The sequence below is a fragment of the Bombina bombina genome, chromosome 3 (genome assembly GCF_027579735.1).
Source record: "Bombina bombina isolate aBomBom1 chromosome 3, aBomBom1.pri, whole genome shotgun sequence".
Taxonomy (NCBI): domain Eukaryota; kingdom Metazoa; phylum Chordata; class Amphibia; order Anura; family Bombinatoridae; genus Bombina; species Bombina bombina.
The window spans coordinates 1163337333-1163360075 of NC_069501.1; the positions used below are offsets into that span (position 1 = coordinate 1163337333).

The 22743-nt window shown below is 41.0% G+C and overlaps 1 protein-coding gene across 1 annotated transcript in view; it reads right to left on the reverse strand.

Moving 5' to 3' along the window:
• Positions 1–22743, reverse strand: part of DYNC2H1 (dynein cytoplasmic 2 heavy chain 1) — a 1178830-nt gene that overhangs the window by 997722 nt on the left and 158365 nt on the right. Inside the window, exons 24-25 of the mRNA XM_053705582.1 lie at positions 22184–22298; positions 4487–4657 (exon numbers count right to left, since the gene is read on the reverse strand). Of these exons, the coding sequence (XP_053561557.1) occupies positions 4487–4657; positions 22184–22298 (286 nt within the window). The remainder of the gene's footprint in view (positions 1–4486; positions 4658–22183; positions 22299–22743) is intronic.

Here is a 22743-nt window from a genome sequence, read left to right on the forward strand (position 1 = left end):
GAGCTCTGTGAGCCTCCTGTGCAGCAAAACAGAAAGGCCGAAATCTGTCCCCTCAGGGAAATGGCAGAAAGGCCCTTGTCCTGACCCTCCTGGAGAAAAGAAAGAATCCTGGCATCCTTAACCTTATGTCAGGCTAAACCATGCTCTTCAGACCAGAATAAGTAAGCTCTCCACACCTTATGATAGGTGCGATGTGTAACAGGCTTACGAGCCTGAATGAAAGTGTCAATAACCCTCTCAGAGAAACCTTGCTTAGCTAAGACTAAGAGTTCAATCTCCATGCAGTCAGCCTCAGAGAATCTAGATTTTGATGAACAAAAGGACCCGGTTCCAGCAGATCCCTGCAACAAGGTAACTTCCACGGAGGAGATGTGGACATCCCCACCAGGTCCAGAAACCACATCCTTCGCGGCCACGATGGAGCAATCAGTATCACTGATGCCTGCTCCTGCTTGATGCGGGCCACTACACGGGGAAGAAGTGGTAACGGCTGAAACTTTTAAATTAGATTGAACCTCCAAGGCATTGCTAATGCATCTATTAGCTCCGCCTGTTAGCTCCGCCTGTGGTTCCCTGGACCGCGACCCATATCTGGGTAGCTTGGAATTGACACAGGACGCCATGAGATCTATCTCCCGCGTCCCCCACCTGTTGCAAATCTCCGCAAACACCTCGGAATGGAGAGACCATTCCCATGGATGAAAGGATTGTCTGCTGAGGAAATCCACTTCCCAGTTGTCCACACCCAGAATGTGGATCGCTGACAGCGAGCAGTTGTGGGCCTCTGCCCACTCCAGAATCCAAGATACTTCCCTCATTGCTAGGGAGCTCCTCGTTCCCCCCTGATGGTTGATGTAAGCCACCGAGGTTATGTTGTCTGATTGGAATCTGAGGCCAAGCCTTCAGAGCATTGAAGATCGCTCAAAGTTCCAAAATGTTGATCGGTAAAAGGGGTTCCTCTCGAGTCCACAGGCTCTGTGCCTTCCTGGCACCCCAAACTGTTCCCCATCCTGATCGACTTGCGTCCGTAGTCACAATCTCCCAGTATGGTCTCAAGAAGGATGTCCCTTGGGACAGGTGATCTGGACAGAGCCACCAGGAGAGCGATCCTCTTAACCAGTTGTCCAGAGAAATCGGTTGAAACAGATCCGAATGATCACCGTTCCACTGTCTCAGCATGCACAGCTGAAGTGGTCTGAGATGGAATCTGGCAAAAGGAATGATGTCCATGCCGGACATCATGAGACCAATCACCTCCATACACCGAGCCACAGAGGGCCTTAAGGTGGTCTGGAGGGCAAGACAAGCGGAAGTTAGCTTGTAACGTCTCTGGTCTGTAAGTAATATCCTCATGGATATGGAGTCTATTATAGTACCCAGGAATTCCACCCTGGTACTGGGAATAAGAAAAAATTTTCCTAAGTTTATCTTCCACCCATGAGATCAAAGAAGAAACAGAAGAGATCTTGAATGGTCTTCTGCCAGACGACAGGATGGTGCTTGAACCAGAATATTGTCCAAGTATGGCGCGCTACTGCTATACCTCTGGTTCTGGCCACTGCAAACAGAGCCCCTAGAACCTTCGTAAAAACTCTTGGAACAGAAGCTAGACCAAATGGAAGTGCAATAAACTGGAAGTGCTGGTCCGGGAACACAAAACTTAAAAAGTGTTCCTTGTGTATTGGAACGTGAAGGTAAGCATCCTTCAGATCTATAGTGGCCATGAACTGTTCTTCCTGAACTAAGGGAAGGATGGACCTTATCGTCTCCATCTTGAACGAGGGGACAGATAGGAATTTTTTAAACACTTTAGGTCCAGAATCGGGCGGAAAGTTCCCAACCACAAAGATGTTTGAATAGTACCCCAGACCTCTTTCTGCAAGAGGTACTTGGACAATGACTCCTAGGGAGGAGAGATCCCTCACGCACCCCAGAAAGGCTTCTCTCTTTTCTGGCCTTGAAGACAGGTTTGATAGGAGGAATCTGCCCCTGGGTGGATGAGACTTAAAACCTATCTTGTATCCCTGAGCAATGACCTCCAGGACCCACGGGTCTTGCACGTCCCCAAACCAAGTGTCTGAAAAAAGCAACAGTCTGCCCCCCACAAGATACAGATCCGGATCGGGGGCCGCCCCTTTATGGAGACTTTGTCTCGGCAGGCTTCTGGCTCTGCTTGGATTTATTCTGAGCCGACTTCCAAGTCCCCTTGGATTACTCAGGCTTTGTGGAGGACTGCCGACGTTAGGATTTATCCGAACGAAAGGAATGAAAATTAGAACCTTGTCCCTTATGCTTGTTCTTCTTATCCTGCCTGGACCAAATAGAATCTTTCCCTTAAATGGGAGGGAAAGAAGTCTTGACTTCAAAGTCATGTCCGCAGACCAGGACTTCAGCCAGAGTGCCCTACGGGCTTGAACAGAAAAACCTGAAGCCTCTGCATTCAGGCGAATAATTTGCATATTTGCATCACAAATAAAAGAATTAGCCACCCTTAAGGCCTTAATTCTTCCCTGGATCACTTTGAGGGGACCCTCCACTTCGACCAACTCATATAAGGAGTCACACCAATAGGTAGCCGCTCCAGCAACAGCCGCTGCCGGTTGAAACAAATATCTTGTATATTGAAACATCTTTCTTAACAAAGTTTCATTCTTCTTATCCATGGGCTCTTTAAACGATGAACTATCATCAAGCGGGATAGCAGTCCGATTAGCAAGCTTGGGGATGGAACCCCACAACTCCAATTGAGAGTCCGGGACCGGGAACAATTTTTTAAAGGAAGAAGGGGAAAATGAAGAACCAATTCTTTCTAATTTAGGAATCAAAAGGTTCCTCAGGCAATTTGGGCTCTGGAACCTCTAACGTAGCCAAAACTTCCTTCAGCAGAAAGCGTAAAAGCTCAATCCTAAATCTAAAGTCTGGTTTCTCCGCAGCTGGAGTCATAGAGGCACCAGATTCCGACCCAGAAAGAGCACCCTCTAAAGTATCAGAGGCACTTTCATCATCTGATAATCTAGTATCAGATAAATCCAATAAGCTAGTAGATGACCCCTGGGAAGGATAGCAATATTTGACCTTTCACTTGCGCTTAGCAGGGCGAGGTAAAGCACTAAAGGCCGCAGACACTGCCGTTTGTAACTGCTCAGTAAAGTCTGGCGGTTAAAGGGCCCCTCCAGATGGAGGATTAGGAGTGCTACGGGAAGCTGCATGTGTATTGGGAGATGACTGTAGGGTTCGCACCTCATGGGACGGAGACTCCTCAGAGGTAAAGGCTCAGTGATATCAAACATATTAACCTTCTTCGACATGATTACTTTATCAAGGCATGTGGGACATAATTGAGCAGGCGGGTATACCGTGGCCTCCTAACAATAAAGACAGGTATTAGATTTAGGTAAAGAGGGAGTACCTTTTAACGCATCAGAATCCTCCATAGCTTGCGCTAACAAAGCAGACTATTTATTAATAAGAAAAAACGGCACCTTTATACCCCCAATGGCTGGGGCACTCACCATCTCCTATGACCCAACCGCTTCTTCTCCGGTAAACCACATGGTCAAGAAAGAGGAAATAAGTGCGACCACACCCGGTCACATGGTGCGCAATGCAGGACCACCTCTGCTATTAACAAAAAAGCACGCCAAGCCTTTCAGGCTGCGCAGCTCCCAAAACGAAAGTGAAAATCCTGTATGCTCCAACATCTGCCTGAGCCTCATCTCACACATGTTGCAGCATAATCAAATAAACTTATGTGATTAATCCACACTGTTCAATAATCCCCCTCCGGGAGATATTAACCCTTGATTCCATACAGATAAAAGGAGCCACACTGTGACCCTGTCTTCTTGCGTTATTGTATGTGTGAAGAAAAAAAAATATGATCTTACCGGAATCTATGCCGTGGAACAGAAACACAGCCTCTCAAGTTTGACAGTCTTGTAGCATCGCTCCTGCCATGGACTTGAGTGATGGAAGCAGGCAGTGAAACTCGTCAACACTGATTGCTTAGGAGCTGTTAATACGAGTCTGGATGCGTCCGCAGAAAGACTCTCCCTGCATCTCCAGACTCTAACTTTTATCAGCCTCTCAGTGAGAACATTGACGAGACTACTTAAAACTCCAGTCCCATTTCGAAGGGACTACTTCGAATCATCTGATACTTCCCTGCCAACCTCCTGTGACGGAAGGCAAAGAATGACTGGGATATGAGGAAAGTAGGGGGAGTATTTAAGCCTTTGGCTGGGGTGTCTTTGCCTCCTCCTGGGGGCCAGGTTCAGTATTTCCCAACAGTAAGGAATGATGTTGTGGACTCTCATCATATTAAGAAGGAAAAAAGGTTTAATGTCCCTTTAAGCTGCACATTTTATACAGAAATTAAACAATCCATATGGCAAGGAATAACGGTTTATTGTAAATGAATGATTAAAGAATTTATAAATAATAATTTACATACAGTATATATGATTTGTTTTCAAAAACCACTTACTTTTAGTTCTGACGCTTTTAATATTATTACATCAGCAACTCTGAGAAGATCTCCAAACAACAGCTTTTCTAAAGTTGTTCCTTTAGGAAGCCCAAGAAGTCTAAAAAGGTCTAGCCAATGGTCCTGAGATAAGTGCTCTCCCCGTACATACTTGAGAAGAGGAATCACCGTCTGAATAAAAGCACAAAATATATGAAAAAAATGTTAAATCAAAAGAATTTTAGTATTCCTATAGCTAAATATTATTGTGAAAGAATAATGTGTTATCCTTAAATGTTTCTTCAACGCATATTTAGACCAGGAGTTATATATTTTGATTAGGTCAATAAACATCAAACATGTTCATTCAAATTTTTTATTTTTTTTATTTCTTATTCCAAAAAAATGTGTACAGTGTTGTAATGTAACTGTGCTGTACAGCACAGAGTCATTTTAAAACTAAATACAAATCCTTTGATACAAATATGTTACCCCTTATTTAGGTATATTGCATTTGAATGTTTTTACATAGCTTGTCATAGGGTTCTCAAATTCAGTTATTCCAATGCATTAGAAAGCCTGGTTTTCCAATATTTTGACACCAATATTCCAATCTATCAGCAAAGTGTTTTTGCAGAGGATTTCATATGATGTTTGTACTTATCTAATATAACAGAATTGGCTAATTGAAAAGCCATTTTGGTCTTTTTCACATCTAATCTGTTTGTACTAAACTTTGTAACCAAGCTCACTTCAAATCTAAAAAAAAGCATGTTCAGCTCCAAGTTTTAAACTATAAAGTTTGAATACAACTAATATAAAATCATTGGAATCATTGTTTATGAAGTGTTTTGCTGGCCTGATAAATGTATTTATTTCAAGATGGTGAGAGTCCACGAGACATTACATGCAGGATTACACTCCAAACAACTAGGAGACAAAAACATTCCAGACCTTTAATCCTCCCTCTCTCCCAGAATCTCTGGGATCTCAAATATTCACCGCCATGATGGAGTAAGGTGATTTAGGAAGTGCTGATCTACACAGCATTGATAGGTGTTCTCTAAAGTAACAGGAAAGGACAAAGTCGGGCAAATGTATTTCAAAACGAGTCCTGCAGCAAACTGTACCAATTTACAAGGAAGCAGCTTGTGGACTCTCACCATCATGAAAGAAATCAAGTAATCTTTTTTCTTTCATAACATAGTGAGGGTCAAGGAAACATCACATGTGGGATCTTATACCCACGTAGTGAAGTCAATGACATTACAACATAATAGTGGGAGACAAGACAGGTAAGGCAGGTAAGTAAGTGATCAGGCACTACAGCCTGCAGTACTTTCTGGCCAAAAGCAGCCTCAGAGGAGGCAAACATGTAAAAATGATAAAAATTATTAAAAGGTGTGCAAAGAAGACCAGGTAGATGCATTATGGTCTATAGATGCCTCTTTAAGAAAGGCCCAAGAAGTAACAACTGCTCTAGTGGAATGAGCAGTAATGTGTCCAGGGGGAGTTTTCCATGCAACCAAATATGCTTTACGAATTAAGGCTTTAAAACAAACAGTAACTGCTGTGGACTTTTGACCTTTGTGAGGTCCAGAGAAATGGATAAATAAGGAATAAAAAAAAATTAAAGAATCCTGTGACTTCCACGTCCAAATCTTGCCACATCCAAACTGTGAAGATGAAGCTCCTTCAATTTTTTTGGAGCTGGACAGAATAAAGGGACCACAATTTCCTGTTTAATGGTATCTGTATATACAACCAGGAATAACATGTCGAAAACACAGCCTTTTCTTGATGAAAAATCAAGAAAGGAGGCTTGCAAGATAGAGCAGAAAGCTCTGAAACTCTTTTAGCTGATGAAATAGGTAATAGGAAAATAACCTTCCAGGACAAAAGCTGAAGGTCTAATCCATGCATTTGAAAGGAGAGGACTGACGGACCCCTCAAGACCAGATTAATATTTCAAGGAGTAATTTGTCAAAATACTGGTCTAATACGAATCAAGGCCTGAAAATCAGTACATTTGACAATCTTCTTGTGATAGGACGGATAAAGCTAAAAATGTTACCTTTAAGGGAACAAACTGATTTAAGTCCTTCTCCAAACTGCCATGAAGAAACAAAAGAATGCTAGGAATTCAAAAAGTTTCAAAGATAAACTTTCTTAGAACACCAGTTAAAGTGGTTTTCCATACCCCATGGCATATATGCCTAGTAACAGGTTTTCTGGCTTGAATATTACAGGGACAGTCTACTTAAAACAATTTACTGTTTAAAAAGATAGAGAATCCCTTTATTACCTCTGTGATTACCTTGTATCTAAGCCTCTACAGACTGCCCCTTATCTCAGTTCTTTTGACAGACTTGCATGTTAGCCAATAAGTGCTGACTCAAATACCTTTACAGGAGTGAGCACAACGCCCTGTCTAACTGTGAAAAACTGTCAAAATGCACTAAGTTAAGTGGCGGCCTTCAATGGTTTAGAAATCAGTTTGGGCCTACCTAGCTTTAGCTTTCAAAAATAGAATACCAAGAGAACAAAGCAATTTTAATGATAAAAGTAAATTGGAAAGTTTTTTTAAAATTGAATGACTTATCTGAATCATGAAAGTTATATTTTGACTTGACTGTCCCTTTACGGTATCTATAACCTTATCAGACATTCAATTACCAAGTCGTCAAAGAAAGATGTTTGAAATACGGATGATAAAATGGATCTTGAGAGAGAAGGTCTATTCTGAGAGGGAGCTACCAAGGAGGGCAAGAGGATATTTGAAGCAGGCCCACATACCAAGTCCTGCAAGACCAAGACAGAGCTATCAGAATTACTGAGGCTCAATCTCGCTTTATCCTTGCTATCACTCTGAAAAGCAACACAAATAGAGGAAATATGTATAATTATATTAAAATGACCAGGGAGCTACTAGGGTATCTATCAGATCAGCCTGAGGATCCTTAGACCTGGAACAGCATTGTGGTAGCTTGTGATTAAATAAATATGCCATGAGGTCAATTTCCAGTAAACCCCAATGTCTCATTATCTGGTTGAACACCCCTTGGTTTCGATATCACTCTCCTGGATGAAGATGCTGGCAACTAATAAAGTCCACCTTCCAGTTGTTCACTTATGGAATGTAACTAGATTAAATCAGGCAATGGTAGTCTCCTGCCCATCTGATTATTCCAGACACTTTTTTTCAACGCTAGGGAACTGGAGTTCCCTCTAATGATTTATGTAAGCTACTGCTGTAAGATTGTCTAAAATTAAATTTAAGACTACTGCTTAAGGATGGGAAAACTCTGAAGAGCTCTGAAGAGATAAGCATATTGATAGACAACCTCACCTCTTTAGTAGACCAAAATCTCAGCACTCTCAGAGTCCCCCAACCTTGTAGGCTGGCATCTGTGGTGATCACTGTCCAAACTGGTCGAAGAAAGGAAGCACCTTGGACCAGGGATTGGTGAGTTTGCCACATTAAAGATTGTTTTGTCTCCTGATCCAACAGGATATTTTCAGACAGGTCCTCATACTATCCATTCCATTATTGGAGATCATTGCAAGGTAAATCCTTGCAAAAAAGGGACACCATGAGACAGACCACCTCCATGCATTGAGCAACAGATGGACATGTAGTGTGTTCACATCGAGCACACACTCACTGAAGTTTATCTCTGCGTTAGTTACTCAGGGATAGGCAAATAGACATGGAGTCAATGATTAAGCCTAGAAAAGAAGTACAAACTCTTTGGCAGATTAATGCGCTAACCACGGCTGTGAAGCAGTTAATGGACAGCTTCTGTGTTTTTCACAACTAACAAAAGAGAAGGTGCCTCTACCAGAATATCATCTAGGCAGGGTGCTACCAAGATGCTTTGAATTTGTATAGTCAAAAATAAGACCAGATGGAAGAGCCACAAGCTGATAATGCTTATATAAAAAAAGGAAATATATGGAACTTTACATGATCCCTGTTTATAGAGCTATGCAAATAAGCATTTTTAAATGGATGGTAGACATATAGCATCCCTTTTGCACTAAAAGGAAGTATAGTGTGAATATTCTCCCTCCAGAAATTTGTTTAGGGTCCAGAATGGGGCAAAATGTACCCTATTTATTTGGTACAATAAAGACATTGGAGTAGAACCCAAGGGTCTGTTCTACTTTGAGAAATATTCTACCTGAGAAAATCTCTAATACCCAAGGGTCTGCCACAGACCTCTCCCAAACTCCCCAAAAATGCTTCAGTCTAGCTATGGGAATGGGCTTCCTGGCCTTGGACTAGGCAGTGAAAAACACAGGCAGCAGCACCACTTGAAATAGTTTCCAATTTATTGGAAGTGCAACAAGATAAAACAGCAACCTTTCGTACTCATAAGTCCTTAATCATGCATAAATTGTAACAGATGTGGCTAAATAACACTCTAAACTCCTCCTACTCTGACATCACAGAGAAGCTCACCACATAACAGAAACATGTGACAGAAAAAATGTGTGTACATTTAAATTTAAGGCAACAGTACATGATATAAATACATAGGTAAAGTCATCTCAATTGAATCAATTTCCCATTCTAAATTTCAAAATTTGGATCATATAAATTAGTAGTAGACGATACATCATATGTTATATTCATAACCTAAAAAAAGAAAAATATATACAATTTCTATTATTATTAAATTTTTACAAAAATTGGGATAAATCCCAATCTTTATTCATTCCCATAGGTATCCTACTTTCTAAATGATAGATCCAAAAGGCCTCTGTTTAAGCCTCTTTGCTCTATCCCCCCATGTCTATCTATAGGTATGTGTTCAATAATTTGAAATGTTAGTAGGCTCACTGTATGTCTAGCTTCCTTACAGTGACATGCTACTGGTGATTTCTCAACTTTTTTCCTAATATTTGGTTTATGCTCGACAATACGGTCTCTGACCCTTCTTGTTGTCTCTCCAACATATAATTTGGAACAGGACTAGGCAGTATTAGGCTTCCAATAAGTCTTTGGTGACCACAAATGCTGAGTTGAGGAAGTTTGTTCTTTGGGAATGACGAAAGGAAAAAAATAATTTACTTTTCCCCTTGGACTTTTTGTATTGAGGTGAGAACGCTTCTTTACCTCCAGTTATAGGAGCAATGATTGCATTGAATCCTGGGCCAAACAGAATCTTACAATGAAAGGGCAGAGATATAAGTCTGCTTTTAGAAACCATATCAGCAGAGCAAGACTTAAGCCATAAGGCTTGTCTAGCTAAAACAGCATTTTTTGCATTTATGTGGATCATCTCCACTGCTACATCACATATAAAGCGGTTTTCGAAGAGCTTTAATAGATCCTGGATTGCTTCCACAGATACTTCACCTGCTAACAGTTTCTACAGGTTATCACACCAAACCAAGGTAGCTGCAGCTACGTGAACTACAATGAAAGCTGGATGAAATAGAAAGCCTGCAAGCTGAAAAGACAGCCCATGGAAACCTTCAAGTTTCCAGTACATGGGTCATTGAAGAGGCCTTATCCTCTAAAGGAATTTCCAATTTGGAAGGAGGTAATGGAAATATAGCATTGAATTTGGCGGACGGAACAAATGGTATACATGAGGAAGCACAAGTGAAACGCGACCGCGTCATGGGACCTTCCGTTCATTTTTTAACTTGCTCTTTACTGGCACAACCATATACTATTTATTTAACCAAACTTTATATTATAACTCTCACTGTTGCATTCCTGGCTGCAAGCCAGGGCAGCAGTCAGCTTCAGTAACTCAGACTGCTAGGCTTTTTAATTTACCTTTAACTAATATATTTCCAAGCGTAATATTTGTTTTTGTGAACCTTAATATTTCTTCTTTACAAGGCTTTAAGCTTATTACAATAAGTTATCAGAAATCTTCTAGAATTATAATTACCACTGGGGGAACGTTTTGCAGTGAAATACAAACCTGCATGACGATATTCACCCTGATTTTCACTTGTTTAAACAGTACCATTTATGACAACGATTGTAGCCTTTTAAATTAAGGCTATAAATTAATTGTCAGAGTTCACTAAGGATACAATACAATACGCTGGAAAGTTAAGTTAAATACTTCCTATTTAGAGTGTATAGTCGCAGTTACCACTAGATTAGCTACCATAGAGTTTGAACACAACTGAAAATACCCACGTGACTAGTATTGTAGTATTTTTAATTTTTTGCAGGGCAGCAAATATCATACAAACAACAAAGGAAAAGTGGCGCTTACCAATTGTGGGAGTCTGTGTTTTCAATCTGCGTTCTCTTCAGCGTAGGCTATACAGTTTCAACTGCTATTCCTGGAGCCCAGTCAGACACGCCTCCGTAACCAGCGCACTCTGCAAACCAAATGTATCCAAAAGTACTTCCGGGCTTCACAGGAAACAAGAAGACAAGCAGAGATCCATAAGGAATAAATCACAGATCAGCAACCGCAGTATAGGTAAAAGTTGAAATTTTAATTGGGGCACAATTTAAAAACAAAGCGGAGCCTCAACTCCATAAGCATGAGATCAGGGTCACAGCAAAAAAGACCGCAACTTTTACCTATACTGCGGTTGGTGATCTGTGATTTATTCCTTATGGATCGCTGCTTGTCTGCTTGTTTCCTGTGAAGCCCGGAAGTACTTTTGGATACATTCAGCAAATTTCATAGCTGTCTGTTCTTAAAATTTATGTTAATAAAAGTTATTTTTTTTTTTTTTAAAACTCATATCAGAACAAAACACTTTTTTCCAATTGTGCTTAAAGGCATTTCTTTCACCTACCAATGGTGGGTTATTTCTTTGACTTTTAATTACAATGCCTATGCACAACTATCTATATTGACCCATTGATGACAAGATTCAAGCACAAGGTCTACAGCTAGAAAAATATTTTCTTTATATAACGGTTCTCACATCTTTTGTAAACAAAAATGGTATACATGGTTTCTTCCATTCAGTCAGGCACTGGGAAGGTAGACTGCTCCTTAGGAACTGGATTAAAGAACTTATCTATCATTTTAGGAACTGGTTTGTCATGAGTGGGAGGATCCTTTAACACTTCCCGCAGTAAAGCATGAATGTGCTTTAGCCTGAAATTGAAGGACACATCCAGCCCAAAAGTTTCAGGGGTCTGTGAAGAAGCAATGTACTTGTCAGCACCTTCATCTACTGTACTTAACTTAGCTGCAGACTACTCATTTCAATTGAGGCAGTGCAACATTAGTGCAAGGATTTCACAAGGAGCAGTACAATGTAGGCCAGTGGATTGGTGGACAAGTCCACGTCTTACACTGGTAGAGTATTTCTCACTTTTCTCTACTCCTGTCATCTCCTCGGTCCAGGAGGCACTCTGAAAGTGAAATTGGCCTCAGTTAGAGAACACCTATCAATTACGTGTAGATAAGAACTTCAGAATTGACCTCACTCCATCTTGGAGGGAAAAATTTGACTGAGGGATTCTGGGAGAGTGGGAGGGATTCAATTTCTGGTATGCTGGTGTATTTTTGTTTTGTTGACTCTAACCATCTTATAAAATAAATATTAATTACAAAATTACACTATTTTTCACACATTTTATATATATATATATATATATATATATATATATATATATATATCACAATACTAAAAGTTTTTAAAAAAATGCACCCCTTGTCTTCTCTCTTTTCTTTTTCAAAACACACTGCTTTTTTTTCAAACGCCACTTTAAAGCAAAAATACTGAAAAACATAATTTATGCTTACCTGATAAATGTATTTATTTCCGGATATGGTGAGTCCACGGAATCATCAATTACTAGTGGGAATATCACTCCTGACCAGCAGGAGGAGGCAAATAGCACCACAGCAAAGCTGTTATATATGTCATGTTATATATAGGTTCCCTTACCCATAACCTCCAGTCATTCAGCCGAAGGGAAAATAGAAAAAGAAGATAACACAAAGGTGTAGAGGTGCCTGAGGTTTTAGTTAAAAATAACCGTCTTAAAATAAAGGGTGGGCCGTGGACTCACCATATCCGGAAATAAAGAAATTTATCAGGTAAGCATAAATTATGTTTTCTTTCCTAAGATATGGTGAGTCCACGGAATCATCAATTACTAGTGGGAACCAATACCCAAGCTAGAGGACACAGATGATTAGGGAGGGACAAGATGGGTAACCTAAACAGAAGGCACCACTGCATGAAGAACCTTTCTCCCAAAAGAAGCTTCAGCTAAGACAAACATATCAAATTTGGAAAATTTGGAAAAAGTATGCAGAGAGGACCATGTTGCAGTCTTGCAAATCTGTTCTACAGAAACTTCCTTCTTGAAAGCCCAAGAAGAAGGGACAGCCCTAGTGAAATGAGCTGAAATTCTCTCAGGAGGCTGCTGTCCCGCAGTCTCATAAACGAAACGCATTATACTACTCAACCAAAGAGAAAGAGAAGTAGCTGAAGCTTTCTGACCTTTATGTTTCCCAGATAAACAAACGGCAAACTGGCGACAATCCTTAGTCGCCTGTAGATAGAAAATAAAAGCATCCGCAACATCAAAGTTGTGCAACAAACGTTACTTATGAGAAGAAAGATAAGGACACAGAGAAGGAACAACAATTTTCTGATTAATATATCTATCCGAAACCACTTAGGAAGAAAACCTAACTAGTACGAATAACCGCTTTAACTGCATGAAAGTTAAGATAAGGTGAATCACACTGCAAAACTGAGAGCTCCGAGACTCTCCAAGCAGAAAAGATAGCAATGAGAAACAAAATCTTCCAAGATAACAACTTAATATCTATGGAAAGTAAAGGCTCAAACAGAGCCTACTGCAAAACTTTAAGAACAAGGGTAAAACCCTAAGGGGGAGCAACCAACTTAAACACAGGCCTGGTGTAGACCAGTGCCTGACAAAAAGATTGCACATCTGGCACGTCCACCAGATGCTTATGTAGCAAAAAAGACAATGCAGAAAACTGACCCTTCAGGATACTGACTGACAAACCCTTCTCTAGATCACCCCGGAGAAAGGATAAAAAATTCAGAAAAACCCCCGCTTAGACAAAACTAAGCGTCCAATCCTCAAGCAGTCAGCTTCAGAGATTTAGATGAAGGAAAAGACCAAGAATCATAAGTCCTTCCTCAGGAGGTAGTCTCCAAGGTGTAGAGACGACATTTCCACTAGGTCTGCATAACAGATCCTGCGAGGCCACGCAGGGGCTAATAAAATCACCGCCGCTCTCACCTGAAAATACGAGTAATGACTCGTGGAAAGAAAACAAACAGAGGAAAAAGGTATGCACGACTGAAAACCAAGAAAAACGTCAGAACATCTATTAGGACGGTCTGCAGATCACATGACCATAAACCGTACCTTTGAAACTTGGCGTTCTGTCGAAACGCCCACAGAAGCCATCTCCTGAAACCCCACATGTGAGGGTCTACCTAGAGAACACTTCCGGATGGAAATGCTCACTCCCCGGGATGAATTATCAGTCTGTTTAGAAGTCCGACTCCCAATTGTCCACCCCTGGAAACTGGATGACCGACAGCAAATGTGAGCTTCCTCCCACTGAACAATCCAAGTCACCTCCTACATGGCTAAGGAACCCCTAGTTCCTCCCTAATGGTTGATATAAACCCTTGAGGAGATATTGTCCGACTGGAACCAAGCTAGGGATGACTGAGGTCAAGTCGTCAGAGCATTGCGAATTGTTCTCAACTCCAAGATGCTTAAAGAGGAGAGCAGACACTTCCAAGTCCATAATCCTTAAGACCCAGACAGCTTATCAGCCCAGCAGGTTGGCATCCGTGGTCACATCACCCAGGAATATCTCCAGAAGCACGCACCCAGAGATAGATACTCCTGAAAAAATACTACGGAAGAAAGTCTCTTGTCATCTGATCTAAATCCATCATTTAAGACAGATCCAAAAGTTCTCCATGTCATGGAAAATAGCAAAATGAATGATGTCCATGGAATACCATCAGACCAATTCCCTCCATACACAGGGTCACAGAAAAGTGAAGAAATATCAACTGCAGCTAAATCCAAACTCCCAACCTCCTGGTTGCAAGATGGCTAAGCTATCCACCTGCCACTAGAGCTTACTGTCGGCTGGACAGAAGACTGCAGAGTGGCGAAAATGAATAAATCCTTGATTTTCTGACCTCTGAAAGACATCTCCTAAATAAAGAATCAAGTAAGGTCCAAGGATACCACAACTGGTGTTCCCAAGCGGCCTCCCATCCAGGTACTGACCAGACAGGACCCTGCATAACTTCCGAGATCAAACTAAATTGGATGCATTCAGGGTATTGTGGCGGTAGTCCCAAATAAATTACCCTTGTGGATAGAACAAGGGAACTCTTATACAGATTCATTTCCCATCCCCGGAAAAGAAGATTGGACAAGATCTCTTAAAAGAGAGTTAGCTCAAAATCATACCTGAACTATATATTGCCCAGAAAAACACACTTGCAATATCCCAAGACCTAAAGGTCTGACTGTGATGGCGCAAACTAAGAAAACTAGAGAAGATTCTGATTAAGGAAACAATAAATTTCTCAGGTCTAAGTTCGTTATGAACAGGCCCACTAGAACCAAAGGAGAAAGGATACTACTTTGAAGGACAGAATCTGAAATATATGAGGTAAATACATATATCCCATTCCCAAACTGGGACTGGAACTGTCACTCCCAGAGATGAAGACCCTGAATCCAGTTTAAGGAATGCCTCTCATCCTACTTGGATTGCAGATACTCTAGAAAGAGAAATCTGCCCCTGGGAGGAAAATTTAGATTGGACTCGAAAAGGCATGACCCAAACAAAGTCTTATCCTTAAAAGGAGACACTAGAAGCGTGTATTTGGAGAAAACAGAAAGAATTGAATCTGCAACTGCAGAACAATAAAGCCTAGGCTGTACCACTAAACCACAGGTAGGCTTCTCAGCTGACCATAGATTTCAGCCACAATGCCGGTGGCTAGTACAGCACGTCTAATAAGACAAGACATTGCCCTAAATGAACAATTTTAACCTCCAGCTTCTTACCTATGTCAGAAAGAAAACTAGATTATCTCCGCAGAGATCTAAGTTCTCTGATTAAAAGTAGAAAGTTCCCTTCTACTAAAGACACTGTGCATTTCAAGAGAGATAGCGACAGGAAATCCTAAAAAGGACATGAGACAGGGAGAAATATCCCCAGATTCTCTATAACAATCCTGTGAACATCTCACAGCACGTCTAGAACCCTTCCAGAGAAGAAAGAAAAATATAGAACTGATAAAGTTCACAAAACTCCGAAGGAAAGACAACGATAGGGATCTGTGTCATCCAGTCAGCCAAGACCTCCTGACAATATAAGAGGCTTTGAAGCAAACAACTGAAGGATACCACTTCAGTAACAGATGAAGGAATTATATTGTCAAGATCTGAGATTTCAGCCTCAGAAACTACCGGCGAATCCTCATCACCAACTTGGAAGACAAACCTGCGTAGCAGCATGTGGAGCAGAAACCCCCTTATCTGAGACTTAAAATGTCCTCTTGCCTTTTCCCTGAAGTAAAGGAAAACAGACCAAGCCACAGATACCGCAGAAGATACCTGAGCTTGCAACTTCTGTAAGCAAATACACTCCTCCAGGGGATTGAGAGGAACCACAGGGCACTGCATGTGATGCCATATAGGCTTGGGATATAAAAGGAGAAAGCTGTGGCAGTGCCTTAACAGCAACATCTTTGGAGACAAAGTTCAAACCACTCTGTACATTTAATAGCATTTGAGAAATCAAAGGTACAGAAAAAATAAATGTTTAAACTAATTCTTAGTTGAGCAAGCCTTCCACACAACTTCAGCATCAGTAGAAGGAATTATACTGCCTGAATCCGAAATTTCACCCTCAGATGCAGAATCTTCATCCTCAGACTTCTAAGAGGAAATACTTTGATTAGCCACTTCAGGATCATAAACCTTACTTACTGTTTCTTTAAATGTCCTTTTGTGTTTTCCCTGCAACATGGGAAAAAGAAGACAGCGCCTCAGATACCGCAGAAGATACCTGGGCAGCAATATCTTACAAAATAACTCCAGACAGAGCATGAGAGGAAACGCAGGGTACTGCATTTGCAGATGAATAGGATTGGGATGCTTTAGGAGAAAGCTGCAGCACATCTGAAACAGGAGACTCCTGAACAGCATCCGCATTAGCTAATAATGGCTCATGGTCAAAATTTCTATAAGCAAAAAGGTACTGGGGATTCCACCTGGGCATCAAAACATAAGCTACAGGTAACATCCTGCACAGCCTCCTGATCCATAATACAAAAAGAAGCAAATTTTAAAAAAAAATAACTTTTTTTTTTTTTATCTTTTAACAAAGGATATATTCCAGAACCAAAAAAAACGTTCTTAAATAAATGTTCCCTTTAAATTTACCAAATCAAGAAAACATACCCCAGGCATCACTCTACACCTCAGCAGAATTACTGAGGTGCCCTACCTGTCCTGCAACCCGCAGCAAACTGAGGAAAAAAACGATCCCGTTAACAATACGGATTTCCAGAGAAGTAAAAACACCAAGAAGCCTTCTAAACCGCAGAGCCATCTGAAATATGGGCACCTCACTCTTATAGGAAGTGAAAAAAAGTACCAAAAAAAAACCTCTGACATCACAGAATCAGAACCTCCCTAAAAACAGAATTTATGTTTACCTGATAAATTACTTTCTCCAACGGTGTGTCCGGTCCACGGCGTCATCCTTACTTGTGGGATATTCTCTTCCCCAACAGGAAATGGCAAAGAGCCCAGCAAAGCTGGTCACATGATCCCTCCCAGGCTCCGCCTACCCCAGTCATTCGACCGACGTTAAGGAGGAATATTTGCATAGGAGAAACCATATGGTACCGTGGTGACTGTAGTTAAAGAAAATAAATTATCAGACCTGATTAAAAAAACCAGGGCGGGCCGTGGACCGGACACACCGTTGGAGAAAGTAATTTATCAGGTAAACATAAATTCTGTTTTCTCCAACATAGGTGTGTCCGGTCCACGGCGTCATCCTTACTTGTGGGAACCAATACCAAAGCTTTAGGACACGGATGAAGGGAGGGAGCAAATCAGGTCACCTAAATGGAAGGCACCACGGCTTGCAAAACCTTTCTCCCAAAAATAGCCTCAGAAGAAGCAAAAGTATCAAACTTGTAAAATTTGGTAAAAGTGTGCAGTGAAGACCAAGTCGCTGCCCTACATATCTGATCAACAGAAGCCTCGTTCTTGAAGGCCCATGTGGAAGCCACAGCCCTAGTGGAATGAGCTGTGATTCTTTCGGGAGGCTGCCGTCCGGCAGTCTCGTAAGCCAATCTGATGATGCTTTTAATCCAAAAAGAAAGAGAGGTAGAAGTTGCTTTTTGACCTCTCCTTTTACCGGAATAAACAACAAACAAGGAAGATGTTTGTCTAAAATCCTTTGTAGCATCTAAATAGAATTTTAGAGCGCGAACAACATCCAAATTGTGCAACAAACGTTCCTTCTTTGAAACTGGTTTCGGACACAGAGAAGGTACGATAATCTCCTGGTTAATGTTTTTGTTAGAAACAACTTTTGGAAGAAAACCAGGTTTAGTACGTAAAACCACCTTATCTGCATGGAACACCAGATAAGGAGGAGAACACTGCAGAGCAGATAATTCTGAAACTCTTCTGGCAGAAGAAATTGCAACTAAAAACAAAACTTTCCAAGATAATAACTTAATATCAACGGAATGCAAGGGTTCAAACGGAACCCCCTGAAGAACTGAAAGAACTAAATTGAGACTCCAAGGAGGAGTCAAAGGTTTGTAAACAGGCTTAATTCTAACCAGAGCCTGAACAAAGGCTTGAACATCTGGCACAGCAGCCAGTTTTTTGTGAAGTAACACCGACAAGGCAGAAATCTGTCCCTTCAGGGAACTTGCAGATAATCCTTTTTCCAATCCTTCTTGAAGGAAGGATAGAATCCTAGGAATCTTAACCTTGTCCCAAGGGAATCCTTTAGATTCACACCAACAGATATATTTTTTCCAAATTTTGTGGTAAATCTTTCTAGTTACAGGCTTTCTGGCCTGAACAAGAGTATCGATAACAGAATCTGAGAACCCTCGCTTCGATAAAATCAAGCGTTCAATCTCCAAGCAGTCAGCTGGAGTGAAACCAGATTCGGATGTTCGAACGGACCCTGAACAAGAAGGTCTCGTCTCAAAGGTAGCTTCCAAGGTGGAGCCGATGACATATTCACCAGATCTGCATACCAAGTCCTGCGTGGCCACGCAGGAGCTATCAAGATCACCGACGCCCTCTCCTGATTGATCCTGGCTACCAGCCTGGGGATGAGAGGAAACGGCGGGAACACATAAGCTAGTTTGAAGGTCCAAGGTGCTACTAGTGCATCCACTAGAGCCGCCTTGGGATCCCTGGATCTGGACCCGTAGCAAGGAACTTTGAAGTTCTGACGAGAGGCCATCAGATCCATGTCTGGAATGCCCCACAGCTGAGTGACTAGGGCAAAGATTTCCGGATGGAGTTCCCACTCCCCCGGATGCAATGTCTGACGACTCAGAAAATCCGCTTCCCAATTTTCCACTCCTGGGATGTGGATAGCAGACAGGTGGCAGGAGTGAGACTCCGCCCATAGAATGATTTTGGTCACTTCTTCCATCGCTAGGGAACTCCTTGTTCCCCCCTGATGGTTGATGTACGCAACAGTTGTCATGTTGTCTGATTGAAACCGTATGAACTTGGCCCTCGCTAGCTGAGGCCAAGCCTTGAGAGCATTGAATATCGCTCTCGGTTCCAGAATATTTATCGGTAGAAGAGATTCTTCCCGAGACCAAAGACCCTGAGCTTTCAGGGATCCCCAGACCGCGCCCCAGCCCATCAGACTGGCGTCGGTCGTGACAATGACCCACTCTGGTCTGCGGAATGTCATCCCTTGTGACAGGTTGTCCAGGGACAGCCACCAACGGAGTGAGTCTCTGGTCCTCTGATTTACTTGTATCTTCGGAGACAAGTCTGTATAGTCCCCATTCCACTGACTGAGCATGCACAGTTGTAATGGTCTTAGATGAATGCGCGCAAAAGGAACTATGTCCATTGCCGCTACCATCAACCCGATCACTTCCATGCACTGAGCTATGGAAGGAAGAGGAACGGAATGAAGTATCCGACAAGAGTCTAGAAGTTTTGTTTTTCTGGCCTCTGTCAGAAAAATCCTCATTTCTAAGGAGTCTATTATTGTTCCCAAGAAGGGAACCCTTGTTGACGGGGATAGAGAACTCTTTTTCCTCATACAAACAGAAATCTTCATCTCTTTTCTGTTTCTGAGTAAATAGTACATACCAGCACTATTTCAAAATAACAAACTCTTGATTGAATAATAAAAACTACAGTTAAACACTAAAAAACTCTAAGCCATCTCCGTGGAGATGTTGCCTGTACAACGGCAAAGAGAATGACTGGGGTAGGCGGAGCCTGGGAGGGATCATGTGACCAGCTTTGCTGGGCTCTTTGCCATTTCCTGTTGGGGAAGAGAATATCCCACAAGTAAGGATGACGCCGTGGACCGGACACACCTATGTTGGAGAAAGGGGCGGTACTACAGCTGACAAAAAAGCCATTTTTTTAAAAAAACTACTTTCTTGAAAAACAGGCTTAAAAACAAACAATAAACCCCACCAAAAAAAAGGACATAATCTGTTACTAAAAACGGATCCCCACTGAGCTATCAATAAAAAAAATAACTCCTCACACTAACAGTGCCTGCAAAAACTGCCATAAAAACCTGCACCCTGACAGGAATAATAAACAACGTCCCTGCAGCGTTTCAGCTGAATAAGTGACAAATTTTTCCCTGCTACATAGAAAAATAAAAATGGCACTTACCTTAATATTTATCTGTCCGGCAGCAGGACAGCTCACCTGGTTTGAGAGGATGCCATCCCTCACATGGACCTGTGGAAATACAGAAAGACTGAGTAAACTTACTCAGGCTATCTAAATAGGGCAGCAAAATGTTTTGGGAAAACGCAGTGAGGATTGTACCCCACAAGTTCCCAATTGCTTAAAAGCCACCATTGCCCTACCGAAGAGACTGACATGGGCTAAGGCTAGACCCTTTAGAAAGATCAGAGCAAACCTACTCTGCTTTAAAATAAAAAAATCTTGATTGCAGATCAGATACCAAAACTTCACCTCCTCCTTGCACCGCAGGCAAAGAGAATAACTGGAGGTTATGGGTAAGGGAAGTGACATATATAGCAGCTTTGCTGTGGTGCTCTTTGCCTCCTCCTGCTGTCCAGGAGTGATATTCCCACTAGTAATTGATGATTCCGTGGACTCACCATATCTTAGGAAAGAAATACGTGCATCATAGTCTAAGAAAGGCCTAGTTCTTATAGCATAAGGCATGTTTAACACTTATACAATGCAGATCTTCCTGTAAAATTATAATGCAGGCACTTTAAAGGGATAGAAACGTCAAAACTGAAATGTGCTTGTACAATGGATATAAAAAGTCTAAACACCCTTAAGAATTTGCAGGTTTTTGAAATGTGTCAAGACAGAAATAACAACAACGCAAATGTCAGACTTTTTCCATCTGTAATCTTCTAACAAACAAAAATCCAGAGAATAAAACAGTTAATTATTAAGAATATTTAAAAAACAACAACACTGTTAACCAATCACATTTTCAATCATGCCTGTAGGTAAACAGCATACACCTGCAATATTTTAAAAGTAATTCTGATTAAACCCAGATTAAAGTCAGCTGTTGTTGCAGGGTTTGCTTGAATGTCTGGGGTTGCATACTATTGGGAGAGCCATAGACCCTAAAGAGTTTCCCAAAGAAACTGCAAGAGTAAATTGTTGAAAAGTACCAATCAGGAAAGGGAAATAAAAGAATATCAAAGGCACTGCATGTACCATGGAGCACTCTCAAAATTATCATCAATAAGTGAAAAAAATGTGGTACCACAGAGACTTTGCAAAGATCAGGAAGACCCTCAAAAGTTGATGAGAGGATGAGGAAAAAGCTTATCAGGGAGGCTACCAAGATGTCAACAGCAACATCAAAGGAGCTACAAAAATTTCTCCTTGCATATGACCACAATCTCTTGTATACTGCATGTCTGGGCTATGGGGTAGGTGTGTATGCGTTAGGAAATTTGTGTCATATAAGTCACTGCTGATTCCTTGAGAAGATGTAGTGTTTGAATGCTGATCCACCGAGCACTCAAAGCATATGTGCTTATGTTGCTAGCTAAATGGAATATATTTTACCAAAAGCATTTATTCTAATAGATGTATATTGCAAAAATGCTTCTATTTAAAACTTAAATGCACCCATGCACATTTCGGTTTTGACTTCCTATCCCTTTAACTTACTTAAAAGGCTGTACTTCTAATGTACTGAAATTGCATAGAAAAGAAAGCCAAATACGTTTTCAAAAAGCAAACTCTAATGGATCATGATGGGGGTCCACAGAAAGATAAGATAGGGCAAGTTAACTTATATTATTACAATTCTGGCCACACAATTAATATGCATGCAAGAAAATTTGAGTTTAGAGTGCAAGATAAAAATGTGATCATCATTTTATCCAATAGTCCCAGATAAAGTCAACTGAAAACAATAAAAGCGATTTATTATTTTGTTTATTGAGTGTGTAAGAAGCTTGTTATTTGATTGGACCTACCTTGTATTTATCTATTTCTTTTTGTATTTTTACAGACATTGTTGTATGCTCTTCTAGTTTTCTTAGTTTTTCATGCCACGTTAACAGAAATTCTTCAAACCCATAACACTTACTCCTGGCATTAAAATGAAATATGTTAGAAACTGTGCATTCTTTGTGAAAACATATCACTGTATATGCACACCCTTATCATAAATAGACAAATGCAGCGTATATATTTTATCAAGGAGTAATATATTCATCGATACATAATGAAGATCAATTCTATGCATCGATTCATACAGAAATTAAAAGAAGCTACCGAGGAGTCTAATGAGGGGCATGAAACACTATTTTTTTCTTTAATGCTACAGATACAGCAAATCATTTAAAAAAAAACTTTCCAATTTACTTCTATTATCTAACTTGCTTCATTCTTCTGGTATTCCTTGTTAAAAAGCACATCTAGGTAGGTTCAGGATGCAATGCACTACTATGAGCTAACTGCTGATTGGTGGCTGCACATATATGATTCTTTCATAGGCTCACCTAATGTGTTCAGCTAGCTCCCAGTAGTGCAT